Genomic DNA, 20,596 nt, shown 5'->3' with positions numbered 1-20,596 from the left:
CAAGTGGTCAACGTATTGCCCTAGCATATTTGCTTCATATTCTAGTTGTTGTTTGGGTTTCCATGTCAGTGGGGTGGTGAATTTACCTCAAGTTTAGACCCAATTTTAAAGGAGCTATCCTAGATGCTAGGATATCTCCCAAATAGGTTTAGCACCTGAGAGAGCATCTTTGAATTTTTGGCCTATAACCCAGATCAGATACAGCACCTCAGTGACATGGAAGCCATCATGGATTATATCCCATTTAAATATATAATAATAAATCTATACATTTATTTGAATAAATGGTTTATACTAGGATGGGGAATCTAAGGGCCTCATGATTTCACCGTACTCTTATTCCCACCAATAATAGACAATTAGTCCAATGGTCCAAGATTGTGGCTTCAGATTCCAGCCCTCTAGTTTGACATGCTTGACATTAATCACATGTTTAAAATGTGGACAAGTTACCTTTTGAGCTACAGCTTCCCAGATGCTTCCCATGCTGGCTGGAGGATTCTAGAAATTGTAGCCCCAAAAATAACTTGTCCAAGCTCTGTCTTGCCTACAAACATGGCAACCAATGCACTGAAGCTGGAAAATCAGAGTTCACATTAAGTGCATTGTCTTACAGACTGGTGAATCTCTATTCCTCTCCCCACTTATTCGACAAAGTGAATCTTGCAGGCAGTTCCTTCTTAACCCCACAAGGAAAGTTTAAAAAAATTATTCCAGTAACCTGGACTGATTTTCCCGTTTTATTCATTTTTTCCACATAAATTACACAAACACTTTAGAAAATGAATACACACAAAAAGGAAACCATCTTATAAGTGCATAACTTAAAAAGAAATCAATGGATGTATTTCAAAAATTCAGTAAAAATATGTTTTTCAGATATATGATCTAATTGGCTGTGTGTACTATCTGACTTTAAATGGCAGTGATGCTTAGGTTAAAGGTAACTGAAAACTATATACTGTAAATATCTTTATATAGTCTTGGAGTTTGCTATAAGAAGTGCTTAAATTAATATCAAGCTTTTCCTCAACACACTGAAAAGAAAATTGTGGAATTGCTGGATATGGAAAGACAGGGGTGTCACCTCCCCAATACTCCCCACATTGCAATGCTGACATCTCAAGCAAGAGAAAATAAAATATTGAACAATATCATAAACAATACCAAAATAATCCATCAAGTGAAACTACATTACCCCTGCAAAAATGCCACAGATGCCTCAGAGTTATTAAAATATAAGTTGATCAATGCAGAGTCTCTGGTAACCTGGGAAACTGATCACAGCTTTCACACAATGGTTTGCCATGTGACGGTTACATTCTACAATCCCAGTTTCATTCCTTCAGCAGGGAGAAAATAAGTAAGAGAAGAGTGGCCCAGATTTCATCTTTGAAGATTAAAAAAAGAAGGGGTTGATTTCTTGCTTGTAGAATCTAAATGTCTTCTGAGGCAAAAATTCAGGATTCTTCCAATTCTTATATGAATGAGTTCTTTTACTTAAAAAAGAATCAGTCTAAAATCTGTATATGAGGGAACAAATCTTATGCCATCAGCAAACGGAATAACATCACTCTTGGAAAAGTCCGAAAAAGACAACAGCCTGTTTTCTCTTTACAAGTGTCTTTAAAAGACCCGGCATGGTTTTTATCTGGTCTTTGAAGCTCAAAGAAGATGATGAAGAAGAAATGAAAGTGATGACTTTAATTAAAATACTCCAACAGGTCTCCATATGGGCCTGTTGCTCACTAAGACAGCACTAGCTTGCCCAGAGCATTGTCCAGTCACTGGTTCATTCCTTTTCTGGACAATGCTATCTTCTACCAATTTTGTGGAAGAAAGCCAGCCAACTTGTAACACAGTAGGTCCATGCATAGGCAAAATCCAGATTTCACTCACAGGCTGATGCTACAGAAGTAACGCTGGTAATCTTAGTAGAGTCATCTGACCATGGCTGGAGATTCTGGAGGGCAAAGAGGGAGGAGTTGTGAACACAGATGGGGTCTGCTTGGATGGGCTGGTTGATGGTTTTCTGAAAGGCCTCTTGCTGGAGCTGCATGAGGATGCGATTGGCTTGCTGCCTCTCAGCTTCCCTCTCCTCTGCAGTCTGTCGCCTGGGAGAAACATGTACATATATCATATCTAGATACTACAATAGATCACAAATGGAGGAAGAATTCCTAGCTATCCCTTACTGCTTGAGTTGTTCTTCCTTTCAGTACACCAAAGGATCAACTCATATAATAACATTCTAGGTATTGCTAGAATGTCCTTCATCCCAAGGGAAGCTTAGCCTCTTTGTGACTGGCTCAGTCAGCCCTATCTCCAGCTCCTCCCATAAGCCTCCTGTATTAAAATGAGTTTGTTTGTCAATGTTTTTGTCTCTTCTTACATACGGTCTATCCCAATATTACACCTTCCCAGTGTGTTGCTGTGAAGAGACAACAACCATCATCCCCAACCATATCCATGAGAACTGTTATCCAATAACACCGGAGGCCACCAGGTAAGGGTACAGGGTTTGTTGCATGAACTCTCCAGAAAGGCTTCTACAGTTTTGCAGGTCTGTTAGAGAAGATAAGTAACAAAGCCTGGTTTAGATTTAGCATATACTTCAGGATATAGTTTATCTTCTTTGTAATATGGTTTCACATTTCTCCATGCTCTTATTCTGATTGAGTGAAAGAAATCTGTTCTTTTCATTTGAGATGCTCAGGTTTTGTCACTTAGCTACAGGATCTGCTCTTGCTCACTTTTGTCTAGCCATTCAACAGAGTTCCAAGTTACGATGTGGTGAGCAGGATAATCAAAGTCTACTTGGTGGAAATTGAAGGGCTTGAGAAGCACTATTTTCCTACTCACAAGGAGTCCTATAGCTTCCAAATGCCTCTGGCTTGAAAAAGCAATGTCTGAGTGTGAAAGAAGTGCACCTACACTGAAATGGCTTCCTTGTTTGTCACATAACTTGGGAATGTTCGTTTTTTTACTGTAACTCCCAGAACCCCCCAGCCATCATGCCACTCTGCCATGACAAGCTCTGATTTGTCACAGTGTGCTACCAGTTTCCTCCTGAACTGTTTCACCAATGATACAGGTGAAGTAAAAATCAAAAAAGTGAGAGGAATTGGACAGAGCCATCCTCCATCTTCTGGGATCAGACATAAGGAAAATGTTATCTCGATGCAAAGTTTAAGATTGTGTCACATCAGCACCTAATAGATCGTTCATATGCCCCTGCATTCATCCTGTATTTACTGACAATCAGTTTCATTGGGTAACCCTGAACTCCAGCATTATGAGAGAAGCTGACAACAAGTTATCTCAGCCCTCTCTGGGCACCATTCTATTAGTGGCATATGAGAGCATAAGCATATGCTTCTTTTTTGGATGGGACACAGGGGGGCTCTTCTCTAGACTATCCTCACCTTCACTGCTAAGCCCCAGGAAGTGCCACTGCAGATTCTGCTTATAGATAAAGAAAGGGGGGGGGAGGCAATATGGACATTCAAAATGTGGCTGTTCCAGACTCCAAACGGAAGGAATGGAGGATGCACTCCATCTGTGAGTGCTGCATCATTTCTTTTCGCTTTTCAGCTGAGTCCAGCTGATTCTTTATCATATGAATTGTCTCCCTCTCCTGCCTACTGTCAGGCAACACCAGCAGAGACCCCTTGTGAAGCCTGACAAATACAAAAATGGCAGGGATATGTTTCACCTGTTCAGTACAGGTTTGTGGTCTCTGCACTGCTTATAATGACGGAAAAATTGTTTGGCAAGCTGACCTATGATGCAGGTTACAAATATTCACTCATTTAGTGAACATCCTGCTAGTAAAAGACAATGGTACCTTCATATTTCAGAATCCTTGTAAAATAAAATTCTACAAAACTCACACATCCTATAATATCACTTTCTTCAGAATCAAACAGCAATAGCAATAGCAAGTACATTTTTATACCGCTTATCAGTGAACTAACACTACCTAAGCCAGTTATGGCAAACGTTTGCAGTTTACAATGTGTAAGCCAGTTGCCCCCAATAAGCTGGGTATTCATTTTACTGACCTATGAAAGGATGGAAGGCTGAGTGCACTTTGGAGCCCTCCTATAGGATCAAACTCACAGCATTGTGGCTGCAGCACCAGCATTTAACCACTGCACCACCAGAGTTTTAGTTAATAATAATTAAATAATTAATTATCTTCTGAAAAGTAAGCATGGAGAAAGTCATACTGGCTGGGAGATTCTGGGATTTATCCCAAAAGGTAACATTTCCAAGATATACTTAATTTTTACAGTGTCTAAACTCCCAAGTGGATTTCAGTAGCATGGGCAGAAGATGCTAAATCAAGCAAATAAAGCACCTCACTGCAGACATCAGATTAAGAGTGGCTTGCAGCACCCATCTCTCCCTTCCTTCCCTCCAGAAACTAAGCACACTGAAAGAAAAAATCTTAGCAGGCTGCCTGGTATGAAACATGCTATGTGAATGAGAATTTGTTCCATAAAAACAGAGATTGGGTTCATTTCAGGTGAGATCTGGTCGCATGTGATTTTAGATACCAAAAAAGAGAGAGCCACATGAATGAGGCCAGTCAAGCTGACCGTCCCAGGCTGCAGAGTTTGACTGTCATGAAAAGGCAACATACTACTGGTAATTTAATTTATTACAATTGTATTTTTTTTATGCCAGGAATAGGGAGCAGCATTTGTGAGATTTTCTGCCTCAGGTGGCAGACTGACCTGGGTGGCCAAGGGCATGTTGACACTGAGTGTGTGTGTGTGTGTGTGTTTGCATGCACATGAGTGAAAACACATGCATGTATCCCCAGGAAGGAGATGCCATTGGCTGTTCTGCTTCAAGCAGAAAAGTAACATGGGGTTGTGTACAGGAGGCCACTGCTTCAGAAAAGATCATCACAATCAAATGAATAAACCAAAGTTGTAATGGTTAATTTTAAAAAAACAACAACACCAAATCCCCAGAATCCTGCAGCCAGGATATTGATGGCAATATATACCAGTACATTAATCCCATCTTTTTTTTTAATTTATCATGCTTTTGTCATTAGAAAGTTGTTCTTCACAATCGGATCATATCAGATAAGACATATTGGCGGGATACAAACCGCCGCTTTGCGGCGGTCTGCCGCCGCCGCCGGTAGGTCCGCGGGGGAGCCGAAGCCTTCAGACGGCCCGACTCCCGCGCGGACCGAAAAAGAAGCTCCAAAATGGAGCTTCTTTTTCCGTCGCATTTGCGACGTAGCGAGGCGCCAGGGGCGTACTCGCTACGTCACAAGGGACGCGACGCATACGGACGCTCAGCGTCCGATACGCAAAGATGGCGCCGGCCATTTAGAAGGGCCGGCGCCATCTTGTACGGACGGAGTCCGTACTAGGCCCAGGGGCCTCTATAAGAGACGCCCCTTTTTTAAAATGGGATGTCCTCCGGACGTCCCAAATGCCAATCTAGAAAGCCTCCTTGTATTCAAACTGAGGTGCTCCACATCTGAACCAGAGAACTGTGGGGAAGCAGGGACATAGCCAGGATTTTGGGAAGGGGGGGTGTCCAGACTAAGTGCCACCATTATAATGGGGCTTGAGCGCAGCACACACAATTCATTGTATCTAACGGAAGGTGGGCTCCAGACCCCACGGACCCCCCCTTTGGCTACATCTCTGGGGGAAGGTCTCCTAATCAGCTACATCAATGACATTATGTGAATATCTGTATCCAGCAGGTATTCATGAGTCCCATAAATCCACATTAATATTCTGATCCCAAATATAAATTTCCAGTGGATTTATTTCCAGTAAACCATGTAATCCCAAACTACTCAGAAGTAGTTGAATGGGATTTCCAGGTAACTAGATACAAAACTGCAGACAAAATCAAAATTCCAGTACCTGCACTGTGGAAACAGCTTGGCAAAGTTGCTTTCTTGGACTTTGTCTCCAAGAATCCCAGTCATAGCAGCAGGTGCTACAGGAAGCTGGCATCACCTATAAGCAAATTTGGTATACTGGAAGCACGTTATTGGTGCTCACTCAAAATTATTACTATCTAGCTATCTAAACTCAGGACTAAACCAACTGGGACTTTCAGCTACTACATACTAACTGGAAGGGTGTGGGAGGGGTTTTTTTAGAGCAGGCCTGGGCAAATGTATAATTGGATTGTCAAAAATAATGAGTTCCTCCTAAATGGTAGCTTTAGAGATAAAATGTTTCTTAGTTTTGAATTGTTTTGTTTATCAGGCATCTAAAATGGCCTAGTATATATTCTAATGACAGAAGCAACTTTGTTGTATCTCTTCTTGAGCTTAGGAATTCTTTTCCTCTCAAGCAATTTCCAGAAATACAGGTATGTTAGTCTGTTACAGCAAAACAACAACAATAGAAACAGCCTTGGGGCACCTTAAAGTTTAACAAGTATGATATGGCATAAGATTTCAGGCACACAACACACTTCATCACACCAATTATTTGATGTCTATGATGTCTTCTCTTGGCAGCTCTATCTATTTATCTTAAAGGCTGCATCAGTACTGCAAAAATAATCCAGGTTGACACTGCTGTAACTGTCATGACTCAATGCTATGGAATCTGGGACTTGTAGTTTTGTGAGCCATTTAGCTTTCTCTGTCAGAGAGCTATGCTGCCACAACAAATTACAGCACCCAGAATTCCATAGCACTGAGCCATCGTAGTTAAAGTGTTCTCAACTTGGATTATTTCTGCAGTGCAGATGCAGCCCAAGATAACTTTTATCCTTCTGTTGAATGGACTTTAGTCTGTGAAACTCATACAATAATACATCTGGTAGTCTTTCTGATGCCAGAAGAATCCTTATGGAGTTTTGTTTTCCAACAGACCTCTGCCCAATAAAAATATTTGCATGTTGCACTTTTTAAAAAATTTGCTTTCCTCTAGAACCAACACAGTACAGTTTCTGCCAAACATCTTCACTTTGACAACCAGGTTTGGAAGACATGGGAGAGAAAAGTAAGTGACCACGAAGTGTGACAGTCAGCCTACTTGTCTTAGTATTTACACAGAGCTAGGGCCAAAAGGTCCTAAAGACTATGGCCTGTTACAGACAGCCAAAATAAAGCTGCTTCGAGTCACTTTGGAGGTATGGTATTTCAATGATGCATGAGTCCTAAGAGTCTGGAAGCTTCACCAAAGCTGCATTCCAGTCCTTAGGAGTGGAGCTTGGCTTTGGTGCGGCCTTTGGACTCTTAGGATGCATGTATCATTGAAATACCATAACTCCAAAGTGACTCGAAGCAGCTTTATTTTGGCTGTCTGTAACAGGCCAATATTTCAGAGGAAGGAACTAGCAAAACCACCTCTAAGTATTCCTTGCCTAAGAAAACCCTATGAAATTCATGGGGATCTCTTAAGTCAACAGGCAACTTGAAGACATATACATGCACAGTTGGGCCTAAAGCTCTACAGGAGCAGTGATCCAGGCAGGGTCAGGCTAGGACATTTTGCTTCCTGAAGCATGATAAAATGCTGTCATTCTGTGTTCAAAAGCCATATGGGCTAGTAATTCAATCTTTTTATGACACACATAATGGGGCAATATTTCCCATTACATCTGAAAGAAGTTAGCTAGCATAGGGCAGTTATGGTTGCCGACTTCATCAGATTTTTAAAGAGACTGGTTAGATTCATGGAGGATGGAGACATCAGTGGCTATTAGTCAGGATGGCTAGGTATGATCTCCAGTATCAAAGGCAGTATGCTTCTATGTATCAGTTGCCAGTCAGCATGACATGGACAATGGAGTGGTATGCATGTCCTGCCAGCAGGCTTCACACAGAGACCTGACTGGTGACCATTGTTGCCAACAAGCCTCAAAGATATCCCCCAAAGTGTTTTACCAAAATCCCCAGAATTCCCAAATATTTACTATTATTATTCAGTCAAAATCCTCAGAAGGAAATTTTTAAATTCCCCAGATTCCAGGGAATTCTCCAGAAATTGGCAACACTGCTAGTGACAGTACAAAGATAATGTTGTTCTAGTGAGGCCCTCATTCAGATCCACCATGACTCTTTTTATGTACTTATGATATCTCTAATCCTATCTGAATCCTGTCGGATTTTGGAAGCTAAGCCTGTTAATACTTGGATGAGAACCCATCTGGCAATGCCAAGAATCTCCACACTGGGCTAGGAAAAAATGTACCTATAACTATGGAGAGCCATTGCCCATCACAGTTGACAATACTGGGTTATATGAACCATTGTCTGACTCAGGGTAAGGCAGTTTTCTATGCTCCTGTGGTCCCATAAAGTAAGCACAAAGCTCTTTCCTCCATCACCTTGCTGCTGCTTCCCATCATTCATGCCACCAGATGCAACCTCCACACTGCATAATGTTAGCGCCAGCCCTGAACCCAGGGGTTACAATGGGAAGCAACGTTTGCTTAAATCCAAAACCATCAGAACTGCAAATAGGATGGTTACAGCACATCTACCATTCATTCATCCTCATTCAAAAATCTCCAATGGCAAAAACATTTATTTTTTTTCAACTTTTTATCAAGTTCCTCTGATAGAGATTAGCTGTCTATCATCTATCAATTCCCTTCCATTCTGTTTCACTTGGTAATAAATTGTTTGGAAACTCAGTTTGTAATGAAACTACAGACAACTCCTTTTTATTATCTTCATTGCTATTGATCTCTTCACAATGCTTCAGCTCATAAATCATTAGAGGTTTGGTAATAATATAAAACAGTTATTGTCTGCCATGTTTTTAGCTGGAGTGAGATCACATCAAACGGAGAATGTGCATAGTTAATACTACCCAAAAACATGGATACTAAATTAAGAATGGCTCTTTCACAACCTATATTTTAGCTTCTGTGGAACACAGAATTGAAATGATCAATTCTGTTCTGAAACCTTAGACCATTTTCTTCAAGAGGAGTGAAACAGAAATATAGGACATAAAAGATGAATTCAATCTGGAAGACTTTTTTTAATGAGATGGAACATGACCTAGTCAAAATTAAGCCGCTGTCATAATTTATGATCACACTTCAGTTGGAAAATAGTTTTTAAACTAAAATGTAATTCCCACTGAATTCAAAGGTATTTATACTACCTACTGTGAAGGCTTGTTTAAAAGGGGATAATGCATTTAAATACAAAGATGTGCAATTCAACCATTTCAAAGAGCATATTCAGGTACTACCACAGTTCAGTGGAGAGGTCTCAATCTTATGGACTGAGTTTGCAAAGATTACACTCAAGTAAACACATACACGTCTCTTGACACTGGATCTGTGTTGTTGTGTGTCTTCAAGCCATTTCTGACTTGTGGTGACCTGAAATTATGGGCTCTTAATGCTGTAACATTGGCTTGGATCATATTCTTTTATTGCTATGTGAACATGGACTGATGTCATGTTGTTGTTGTTGTTGTTGTTGTTGTGTGCCTTCAAGTCATTTCTGACTTATGGTGACCCTAAGCAACCCTGTCATGATTCATGGGATTTTCTTGGGAAGATTTGTTCAGAGGAGGTTTGCCACTGCCTTCCTCTGAGGCTGAGAGAGAGTGGCTTGCCAAGGTCACCCAGTGGGTTTCACGGCAGAGCAAGGAATTTAAAAAGGGACTTCTTGGCTACTCAACCATTTTCCATAACTCATTTCAATCTAATAGTAAATTCAGGGGCTCAGTTCCCACAAAATTCAGGCATACAAGAGCTTTTTTAAAAAAAAACTCATGCTAGTCCTGTATTGTTCAGTTTATTCTATTTTAATTCTTTATGGTACGTATTACCTGTGGGGTTCTTATTATTTCACCTAGGCTAAAGAATATAACATAGAATTCATTCAAAGGTCTTAGAAACTTGTTATTTGGAAATCAGTGTGAATCACACAGCTAGGAAGAAAGGGTTTTTCTTAATAACTGAGCGCAGGCACCTGACACTCTCATTGTTAAGTATAGTGGGATGTATGAATGTACTTCGTAATTCTCCCAAAGAATTCTGTGTCTCTTAGGCTACAATATCGTATAACCTCTTACCTGGAACTGTCCCACTGAACTCAGTGGATTTCTGTTTCTGAAGAAAGCATGCATCGGATTGTGCTTCCAAGACTGGGAAAAGAAACGAGCAACTGTAACCGGATGTTTTTGCCTATGACTCCCATCAACCCTGACCAGCATTAGCAAATAGTGATGGATTCTGGGAGTTGCAGTGTAACAACACCTGAAGGGTTGCAGTTGCCCACCTAAGCTGTAATTATATACATCAGAAAGGGGGATTTGGGAACCTCTAGTTGTGAAAGTCAGTGTGGCGTAGTGGTTTGAGTGTCAAACTATGACTCTGGAGACCAGGTTTCGATTCCCACCCCAGCCATGAAACCCACTGGGTGACTTTGGGCAAGTCACACTCTCTCAGCCTCAGGGGAAGGCAGTGGCAAACTTCCTCTGAACAAATCATGCCAAGAAAACCCCATGATAAGTTTGCCTTGGAAGATTTTTGAGTTCTATTTCTCCCTCCTTAGATAGATGGGGATTTCCTGTATGCAAACTCGCTTCTCTCTCTCTCTCTCTCTCTCTCATTCAAATTAACCATGTGATTTAGGTCACTCTCCCTTACATTTTCTCAAAGATTTTCCTCCTCTGTCAACTTTCTTTGGAAAGATGGTGAGATAAAGATTTCTTTTTACCTGAACTGTTCACCAACTAGATTAGGATATAGCTTCTATGTATGTACAGATTAAAGCCATTAGTAAACTTTTGTTTGAACTACAAGCTACTTGTGTTGTTTTTTTAGTCAGTTTCAGTTCTTAGGGAAGCATAGTTAGACAAAGGCACATTTCCGCTACTCTGCTGATTTAAAGCTAGACTCTAACAGACTTGGCTTTGACATTTTTGATATTTCAATATTTTTGTTTCCATACTAAAGGCTGAAGCTTTAGGAAACTTAAATTACCCAACATGCTTTAGTGTTGCTGTAATTTTGAAATGACTTGAAGGCACACAATAACAACAAGAACAAAGTTGTTGCTAGATTGGAATTCCCATCAGCCTTAGTCAACATGAAGGATGGTGGGAATTGTAGTCAACAACATGTACAGAGCCACATGTTCTCTATGGAGTTCCCCAAGGTTTATTCCAGTGTAAGATTGCATCTTATAAGAGGGCTAGCTATATCCTGCTTTGTGCATACTGTTCCTACAAACTTTAAATAGTGTGTTGTCGGGAGAGGACTCTAAAGCAGTCTTCCAATCATTCTCTGACAAAAAGAAAGAACAACATGAATAATGTAGTTTTTCCTTCCTGATACATATTTAATACTGTTTTGACTTAGAGAAAAAAATGCAACCCAGCATCGTTTTATTGTATTAATAATTAGTGAAAACAGATTATTAATTTCGGTACAGGACATTTTTCTCAGTTAGGAGTACCCCTCAGTGGGGCCAAAGGAGTCATTTGTCAAAGAAAGAGAGAAACACAACCCAGTCTTATGGAAATAACAACAACAACAACAAAAACAAGCACTATGTGTCTCAGCCCAATTTATTTCAGAAATGCAGTGGAAAACAAACAAGCTTACTTACAGCTATGCTGAAGAACTTCCTTCATTTTAATTGCAAATATGCAAATGCAAGCAGACCTTCCTAGAACTGATATTAAAAGTCTCATGGGAGGAATCCAATCTTGACAGCACACAGAAACATACCCCCCCCCAACCTTCCATACTTTTCTTGGAAACATAGGCCAGAAAACAGCTCACACCAATTTGCTCAGTGCCATTCTGGCCAGATCTACCCACAGATGTGACTCTTATTGCATTCAATGGGATTTAACACCCAAGCGATTAAATGTACTAGGACTTTAAAAATCCATGCAACTGCATATTTGAAAAAGGCTGCAATCATCCTGAACAAACAGTTAGTTCTGTTCAATGCAGCTTATTTCTGAGCAAAGATACACATGGACTCTTTCACACTGTAAAATTATAGTGCTATAATTCCCCTTTAGAGAGTGGTTTGAGACTATGACTCTGGAGACCAGGGTTTGATTCCCATCCTGCCCATGAAACTCACTGGGTGACCTTGGGCAAGTCACACTCTCTCAGCCTCAGGGCAAGGCAAGGCAAGGGCAAACCTGTTGGAAGATTTTTGCAATCTCTTCCCCCTCCATAGATAGATAGGAAATTCCTGCATGCAAACTCTCCCCTCTCTCTCTCTCTCTCTCTCTCTCTCATTCAATCTAACCATGTGAATTGGTCACTCCCTCCTGGACTAACTGACATTCTCTACAATGTGTTTCCATCTTCCTGCTCTCTTAACTTTCTTTGGAAAACTGGTGAGATAAATATTCCTTTACCTGAACTATTCACTAGCTAGATTAGGATTTAGCTTCTATGCAAATATAGATTAAAGCCAATAGTAAACTTTTGTTTTAAACTAAAAACTACAGGTTTGTTGTTGTTGCTGTTTTGTTTTGTTTTGTTTTGAGTCAGTCTCAGTTCTTAGGGAAGCATAGTTAGGCAAGAGCACATTTCTGCTACTCTGCTAATTTAAAGCTAGACCCTAACAGGCTTGGCTTTGATATTTTTGATACTCACTATTTTAGCTTCCTTAGCAAAGGCTGAAGGTTTACAAAACTTAAATTACCCTACAAAACCTCCTCTAAACAAATCTTGTCAAGGGTTTCCATAAGTCGGAAACAACTAAAAGGTACACAACAACAGCAATTCCTCTTTAACTGCCATGGCTACATCCTCTGCAATTCTGGGGTTCATAGTTTGGTGAGACATTAGGGTTCTCTGGCAGAGAATTGTATGTAGCTTTCCCTAAACCATTTCTAGGTTTCCATAAGATGGAACTATGGCAATTAAAGTGGAATCATAGCACTATAACTATGCAGTGTGAATGAGACCCTAGATCTATGGTGTACGAAGTCTCCGATCCTTGGCGCCCTTTCAGTTTTGCCCATGTCAATCCATCCATACCAGTCCATGGTCAAATGTCCAATACAGGAGGTGGGGGGCTTTCTACTTTTGTTGGACTAGAACTCCCATCATCCCTGTAGCCATGCTCTGTACGCCTGATAGGAGCGGAAGGCCAGGGACTTCTGGAGAGCTTGAGTTCCCCACCACTGTGAGGTTTTGCCATTGCCAGCCTCTGAAGTTGAGAGAGTGTGGGTTTACAATGGCTGAGACAGAATTCGAACCTTGGTCTCCAGAGTCATAGCCCAATGCTCAAACTACTATGCCAGGCTGGCTTTCATCATCCTAGCAGATCACTTCATTTGCAAAATATGGCAGTTCCCATACACACAGGCAGCATTTTGTTTGGAGGAGGCCGAAGAGTGAAGTTAAAATGAGGGCTGTTAAAATGCCTTCCTTGCCTCCCATCCCCCTCTAAATACCACAGACAACTCACTCACTGCTCCAGGGAAAGAACCGTAGATGCAACCACACAACTCATCCCGCCTATCTCCAGCCACAGAGAGAAAAAAAACCTCCATCAGAGTGATAAAAGTCGATCCTGTAACCCTTTCATTCCTTTTCTGACCTTGCCACAGCAAATGTTATTTCAGTAGCTGCTTCTGCTTTACATTCTAATGTCATCCCTGTCATTCTATACAGATCTTTCTGATTTAATTCATTGTCTATCTGTATACCCCCTCCCAAACACACAAACACACACACACTTCTAAGGGAGTTATATGGATTTCTTCCAAATCTTCCCCTGCCAATCATTCTCCAACCCGGATCCCTCATAAGAAAGAACAAACTGGCTTTGCCTCTGGCAGGTTAGAAAGCCAGAAGGTCCCTTCTCCATGAAGGGCCCTTTCACACTGCACAGATGCAGCACTATGATCCATAGTGCCATGGTTGCTTCCTATAATATCATGGGATCTGTAGTTTAGGGAGGCACTAGACCTCTCTGGCTGATAATTCCAAGTTCCCTGCCTTAAACTGCAGTTCCTAGGATTCCCTTGGATGTAACCATGGCAGTTAAAGTGGAAGAGTGGAATCTATAGTGCAGAGTAGTGCAAAAGGGCCCATAGTGCAACTGCACTACTAAGCACAATTATTGGGGAGTAAACCACCCTGGAATTGTAAACATGAATACCAGTAATTTATAACTAGCAATAGAATACAGAACATGTACTGGTATCTCATTTTTCTTTTAAATTTTTTAGTGGGATTTATTCTCTGTGTCTGAACCATTCACATTAAAATATTAAAGTATGTGCTTAGCTACCTCTGCAGCAGTAAACAAGCAGAAAGTTGAAATGGTAGTCAATATCATAAGTAAAAGGGGGCCAACTAAATTCATCATTCCTTATTTAAAAATACAATTTAAAAATAAGTATCATGCTTTCCTTTGCAAGGGAGAGAGGTTAAACCAAAGAATCATAACACAATAAGGTAAGATCAAGAGCATGAATCAAATTGTAAAGCACAGCACAAATTGCAAAATCCTAAATACTAAAACCAACTAAAAACAGTGGGAAGCAGAACCAAAGCCTGTAAACATCAAAGCAAGGAAACATCAGATTCAAGGAGGCCAACTATCTGAAAGATCCAGATTTTAAATTAGCACCCAAAGGACCAAAATAAAGTGAGAAAGATGTAGCTATGCTTGCCTTTACTCGGGCAAGCATAGCCGAAGTTGGGCAAATGCACCCTTCAGATGTTCTTGAACTGCAACTCCAAAAAGTCCTAGCCAGCATAGCAAATGGTGAGGAATGTTGGGAATTAGCAGTCCTAAAGCATCTGTAGGACTATATTTTGTCTACCATTATAATGGAAAGTAGACAGAGGGACCATGTTGGATGGAAAGAAGTATATACTGTATACAGAGAAAGTTCTTGTTCGAAACGGGCAATGCATTGTTTTCCCACTGAAATAGTTTTAGTTGTACTAAAAAGAATAATTTCAAAAGAACCGTGGGAAGGGAAGGGTATTATTGAACTCACACCTTGTACTTACATTCCCCTCCCCTTTGATTAATTTTATCCTTGGTTTAAATTTAACCAAAAATAAAAAAAATAAACTAATCTCAACCGCCTGCTATTTCCTCTCCATCTTTTGGTCTCAACCTGTAATTCTAAACCTTCAATGAAATCTTCCCTCAGTGAGCTTTAGGTCTCAAACCTCCAGAAATGAAAAAGGTCAGGAACTCAACCACCCTCTTGGGAATCCCTTCTTTTATACCCCACTAAAACCACCATCTTGGGAAATCCCTTTTTTATACCCCACTAAAAAGAAAGTTTATGATCTGTCCTACTGACTTGAGATCGAGAAACACAAAATTCTTTTAGTAACATTTCAAGTGCTCCTCCTACTAACTTGTTCGCTTCCCCACAGTTTAATCAGTTAATATGGCAGGTCTAGGGAGCTTCTTCTGGAAAGATGGGATCCCTGACATACCTAGCAGCATCCTCACTGCAGAAATAATCCAGGTTGATACCACTTGAATTGCCATGGCTCCATTTTATGGAATCCAATGGAATCCTGGGGATTTGTAGTTTCTTGTGGCACCAGAGTTCTCTGACAATGAAGGCTAAATATCTCACAAAACTACAATTCCCAGAATACCACAGCAGTTACAAAGTGATGTCAACCTGGATTATTTCATCAGTGTAGATGCAGCCCTCCCATCACATTACCTTATTCTCAGGTATATTCTTTAGTCAATCCAAAACCAATTTTGGGTTGGTCCTAAAGATATTGTGCCCCCCCCCCAAAAAAAAAAAAACCCACCAATCCCACACTGCATAAATAACCCAGTTTGAGACTGCTTTAACCGCCCTGGCTCCATGCTAGGGAATTCTGAGAACAGTAGTTTTATGAGACATTTAGCCTTCTCTGTCAGAGAGCTCTGGTGCCAAAATAAATCAGGACAGTTAAAGCAAAGGCAGTTAAAGCAGTATCAAACTGGATTATTTCCGCAGTTAAAGAGATATCACATTGGATTATAGTGGGAACTGTAGTTTGTTGTGGCACCAGGGCTAATCCGGGTTGACTCTGCTCTACATGCCATGGCTCCATGCAATGGAATTCTTGCAGCTGTTTCTGGATGTTTGTGGATCTGGGATGTTATTTTGCTATATGTCCAACACATCTACCCCTGGATATGTTAGATGGGGTTGTGTTCTTGGGTGCCTCCAAGTCGTTTCTGATTTATGGAGACCCTAAAGTATCATGGGATGTTCTGGGGCTGCAGTGGGTTTCCATCATAGCCCAGGGGAATGGAAGCCTGATCTCCAGGGTCATAGCCCAACGCTCAAACCAGTACGCCATAATGGGGTAGAAATGGGATTATCCATGGGGGAAAGAGAGGTGACTTCCACGTCCAGAAGAAGAAAAAGAAAGCAGAGTCCTTCTTGTCAGGAAGACCCAAGGCCCTTCTGGGTCAAGCAGAGATTCACAGGTAGGGCATGAGATCAACCTCAAGGGGAACTAAAAGTAGTAGATGGAGAAATATGGGCAGATTGATGGGCAAAGAGACTAGGCAGTGTAAACAGTGTGTAGATGCTATGCTATAGTGAATGCAAGGGGTGGGAGGGTCGGGGGTTTGGGGTTTTTTAAATTCTAATTTTTAATTTTATGATGTTTCATTTTTACATTGCTATAATCTGCTTTGATTCCTTTGTGGAAAAAATAGAGTATAAATAAATACTATTATTATTATTAAATTAAAAATTAAAAATTCAAATTTCAATTTTTTTATTTTATTTTATTTTATTTAAAAACAATATTTATTTTTATTCTTTTAAATTTCCCTTAAAAATATCACATTTTACCACATCTTCACTTTTAGCACAGGAAACTATGCATATGTAAATACATTTCGGCTGTGCGCATGGCACTGTAACTTAAAAGTATACTTTTAATTTCGCTAGTTGTTTATGTTACAACTCCTGCCCTTACATTGAGTGATACGCAGAATTACAATTCAGGAGTAACATTAGTGTAATAAACATTACTAAAGATGCTGTATGGTGTGATATGGGAGGAGTTAAATATGGGGGGGGAGACCATGAATTACCCCACCAGGTGACACCAACCCTTGTGGGAGTGGATTAACATACAGAATCCAAGCCATTACTGATCTGTGTTAACAGGCCTAGCCAAGAAACATATAAATAGGCTGATATAATTAACTGATTACTTGATGGATTAAAAAAAATCTATTCAAATGAGTGATTCAGATCTAAGGGTTCTCTTATACTGAACAGACCACATTAGGCCTGTGCTTCATAATATACAGAACTCAGTGCATTAAACAGGAGCAAGAGTCAATGCAAGGGCCACATTTTCCAATGCATGAGTTGCCCACTGCCCACCCAGAAAGACTCAAATCTAGGGCCTGGAGGGTCACAACTGACACACATTGTGAGAACCAGACAGTTGACTTTCAAAGCCTCACTTTCCCAAATAATAACAAGCAAAAGCAAAAAATAATACTGGGAAGAGGAAAAGGGGTCCAGTTACCTCTCCATCCACATGAATAAAGATGACAGAAGCTGCAGGTCTTTTCACACTACACAGTCATAGTACTATAATTTCACTTTAACTGCTATGGCTGCTTCCTATGGAATGCTGGGATTTGCAGTTTGGGGAGGCATCATCATCATCATCATCATCATCATCATCATCATCATTTATATCCTGCCCTTTCCCCCAAACTGGGACTCAGGGCAGCTTACAATACTTTTAAAAAACAGTACAATTAAAAGCATACAAAACAAGGTACGTTAAAATAGAATTAAATTACGACAATATTAAAACAAACTACATGTTTAAAAAGAATAGCTTCTTTTAACTTTAACATTAGACTGGTCTGGCTGAGAATTCTAAACAAATGCCTTTCCCTAAACTGCAAATGTCAGGCATCCACAGGATGTTGACCTAGGAATTAAAGGGGAATCACAGGGTCCTTGAATTGTGCAGGGCCTTCTAATTTGAGAAGAGACCTTCCTTTGCAATAGGACTTCAGCCCCTTTTGCCCTACAACATTTTGAATTACTTTCCATGGCTGTAAACTGTAGAATCTGTATCCCTGGGGTTTGTAGTTTGGCCTGCGGCACTAGAGGAGTGCTTTTGGCCCTAAATACCCCCTCCCTAAACTGCAAAACCTAGGATTTTATAAGATGCAACCATGGTACTTAAGGGAAACAGCGTGGCCTAGTGGTTTGAGTGTTGCCTGGACTACAACTTTGGAGACCAGGGTTTGATTCCCAGCTCATCCATGAAACCCACTGGATGACCTTGGGCAAGTCGCATTCTCTCAGCCTCAGAGGAAGGCCATGGCAAACCTCTTCTTGCCAAGAAAACCCCATGGTAGATTCCCCCTTAGGATCTCCATAAGTCCGAACGACTTGAAGGCACCCGACAACAAGATACACCTTAATGCCTTCATAAATAGGGAAACTGGGAGGCAGGCCCCTAACAACAACCCAATGGGAGGGAGACAGGCCTCTACTTTCCCTGGAGCCTTCAGTCTGAGGCTGCACCCGCAGTGCAAAAATAATCCGCTTTGACACCCTTTTCACTGCCATGACTTAATGATAATGGGTCCCCCTTTAGGATTGCCATACATAGGAAATTACTTGAAGGCACCCAACAACAAGATAATAATAATAATAAGGAGGAGGAGGAAGATTTTTAGCCCGCCTCTCTCTACGGATCGAGGTGGGTTACAATAAAAAACAATACACCTGAAAGTCTTCATAAATGTGGAAACTGGAAGGCAGGCCCCTAACAGCAACCCAATGGGGAGGAAGACGGGCCTCTAGTTTCCCTCGGAGGCTTCAATCTGCACCCGCAGTGCAGAAATAATCCGCTTTGACACCCTTTTCACTGCCATGACTCAATGCTGGGCCTCCCTTGGATGGTTGACATAAATCGGAAACGACTCCTAAAGCAGCAGGGTGGCCGTTAAACTGGATCCAGTGCGTTGCAACTGTGTGATGTGGAAAAGTCGGCTGGCTTTGGGCCGAGGAAGCTCAAGGCCAAGAGCAGCCCGGCTTGGCCCTTCCCTGCTGCCCTGGCTGCGTGGGGACTCACCTCCACTTGGTCCTCCTGTTCTGGAACCAGGTCTTGACTTGGGCGTCGGTCATCTTCAGGGCCTTGGCCAAGGCGGCCCTCTCGGCCGAGGCCAGGTACTTCTGCCGGTGGAAGCGCTTCTCCAGCTCGCAGATCTGGAGGCGGGTGAAGGAGGTGCGGGGCTTTTTCTTCTTGGGGGGCGTCCGGTTCTGGTAGGGGTGACCTATACGGCGTGTTACAGTGAACGGTGAGAGGGCCACTGGAGGGAGGGAGGGAGGGCAGGAGAGGGGTATGGGAGGGGGTCAGGGAACAAAGAAGGAAAGAAGGAATCAAGGAAGGAAGGAAAGAAAGAAGAAAGGAAGGAAGCAAGCGGCGACATGGTCAGGAGGGATTCCACCGGCGTGGGCCACAGGGGAGAGGCAAGAAAGACACACGAGACAGTGGCATGGGAAGGGGACACAGTTATAGGGCAACACAGAGAGAGAGAGAGAGACATACAGCTTCAACACAGAAAGAGATCTTGGAGCACCTTTGAGTCTAACTGAAAGAAAGAAGTTGGCAGCATGAGCTTTCGTAGACTTCAGTCTACTTCCTCAGATGCATTTGGTGGAGTGGAAGACAAATACACACACACACACACACACACACACACACGCCTTTGGTATGTGAGGATGTCGATTCCAATTGCAAATCCATTGTGTATGGAAGTGAAGTTGCCGGTCAGTTTTAACCATGGTCGTTAGTGCACAATGGCATAGGAAACGGGTCTTTGTGCATTGAGAGATCCAGTTTTGCAATGGGACTAGCCTGTGATGAGGTGAACAGATGAATGCAGGGCACCCCTCATGAGGATAAGGTCAGGTAGTGTTGAAGTGTGTGTAGTGTGTCAGGAAACTATTGTCTTTATTCAGTCCATTGCTGAGGGACTGCCGAACTAGAATTCATCCACAAACAACAGTCCCTCAGCAATGGCTTGAACAAAGACAATGGTTTCCTGACATACTACACACGTTTCAACACTGTCTGACCCCATCCTCGTGGGGGTGCCCTACATTCATCTATTCCTCCCACTACAGGCTAGTCCCGTTGCAAAACTGGATCTGCCAGGCCATGTCTATGCACAAAACCCAGTTTCTTGTGTCTTTGTGCACTAACGACCATCGACCGTCGTTAAAACTAGACCTGCAACTTCATTACTTCATTCCCTTACACAAAGGACTTGTCATTGGAATTGACATCCTTAAATACCAATGGCATATGTGTGTGTGTGTGTGTGTCTGTACTTGGCTTCCACTCCACCAAATGCATCTGAGGAAGAAAACTGAAGTCTACGAAAGCTCATGCTGCCAACTTCTTTCTTTCAGTTAGTCTCAAAGGTGCTGCAAGATCTTTCTACGTACTGATTCCACAGACTAACACGGCTATATCTTTTAATTCTCCAGGTTCAACACAGCCACACACCTCACCTCCAGTATATGACATAAACCGTGGCCTGGAAGAGGAACGTGTAGAAACATTTCCCTGTTGCAAAGCTTAGGTGAAGTGACTTGGGGGG

General features: G+C 41.6%; 1 protein-coding gene across 1 annotated transcript in view; it reads right to left on the bottom strand.

Moving 5' to 3' along the window:
- Positions 1 to 1,467: 1,467 nt before the first annotated feature.
- Positions 1,468 to 20,596, bottom strand: part of TLX1 (T cell leukemia homeobox 1) — a 29,713-nt gene continuing 10,584 nt past the window's right edge. The window contains exons 2-3 of the mRNA XM_042459955.1: positions 19,063 to 19,264; positions 1,468 to 2,114 (exon numbers count right to left, since the gene is read on the bottom strand). Coding sequence (XP_042315889.1) covers positions 1,892 to 2,114; positions 19,063 to 19,264 — 425 coding nt within the window. The 3' untranslated portion in view covers positions 1,468 to 1,891. The remainder of the gene's footprint in view (positions 2,115 to 19,062; positions 19,265 to 20,596) is intronic.

Source organism: Sceloporus undulatus, chromosome 3, assembly GCF_019175285.1.
Source record: "Sceloporus undulatus isolate JIND9_A2432 ecotype Alabama chromosome 3, SceUnd_v1.1, whole genome shotgun sequence".
NCBI classification, from domain to species: Eukaryota; Metazoa; Chordata; class Lepidosauria; order Squamata; family Phrynosomatidae; genus Sceloporus; species Sceloporus undulatus.
The sequence above is the reverse complement of the archived record's forward strand: the minus strand, read 5'-3'. Positions and strand labels throughout refer to the sequence as shown.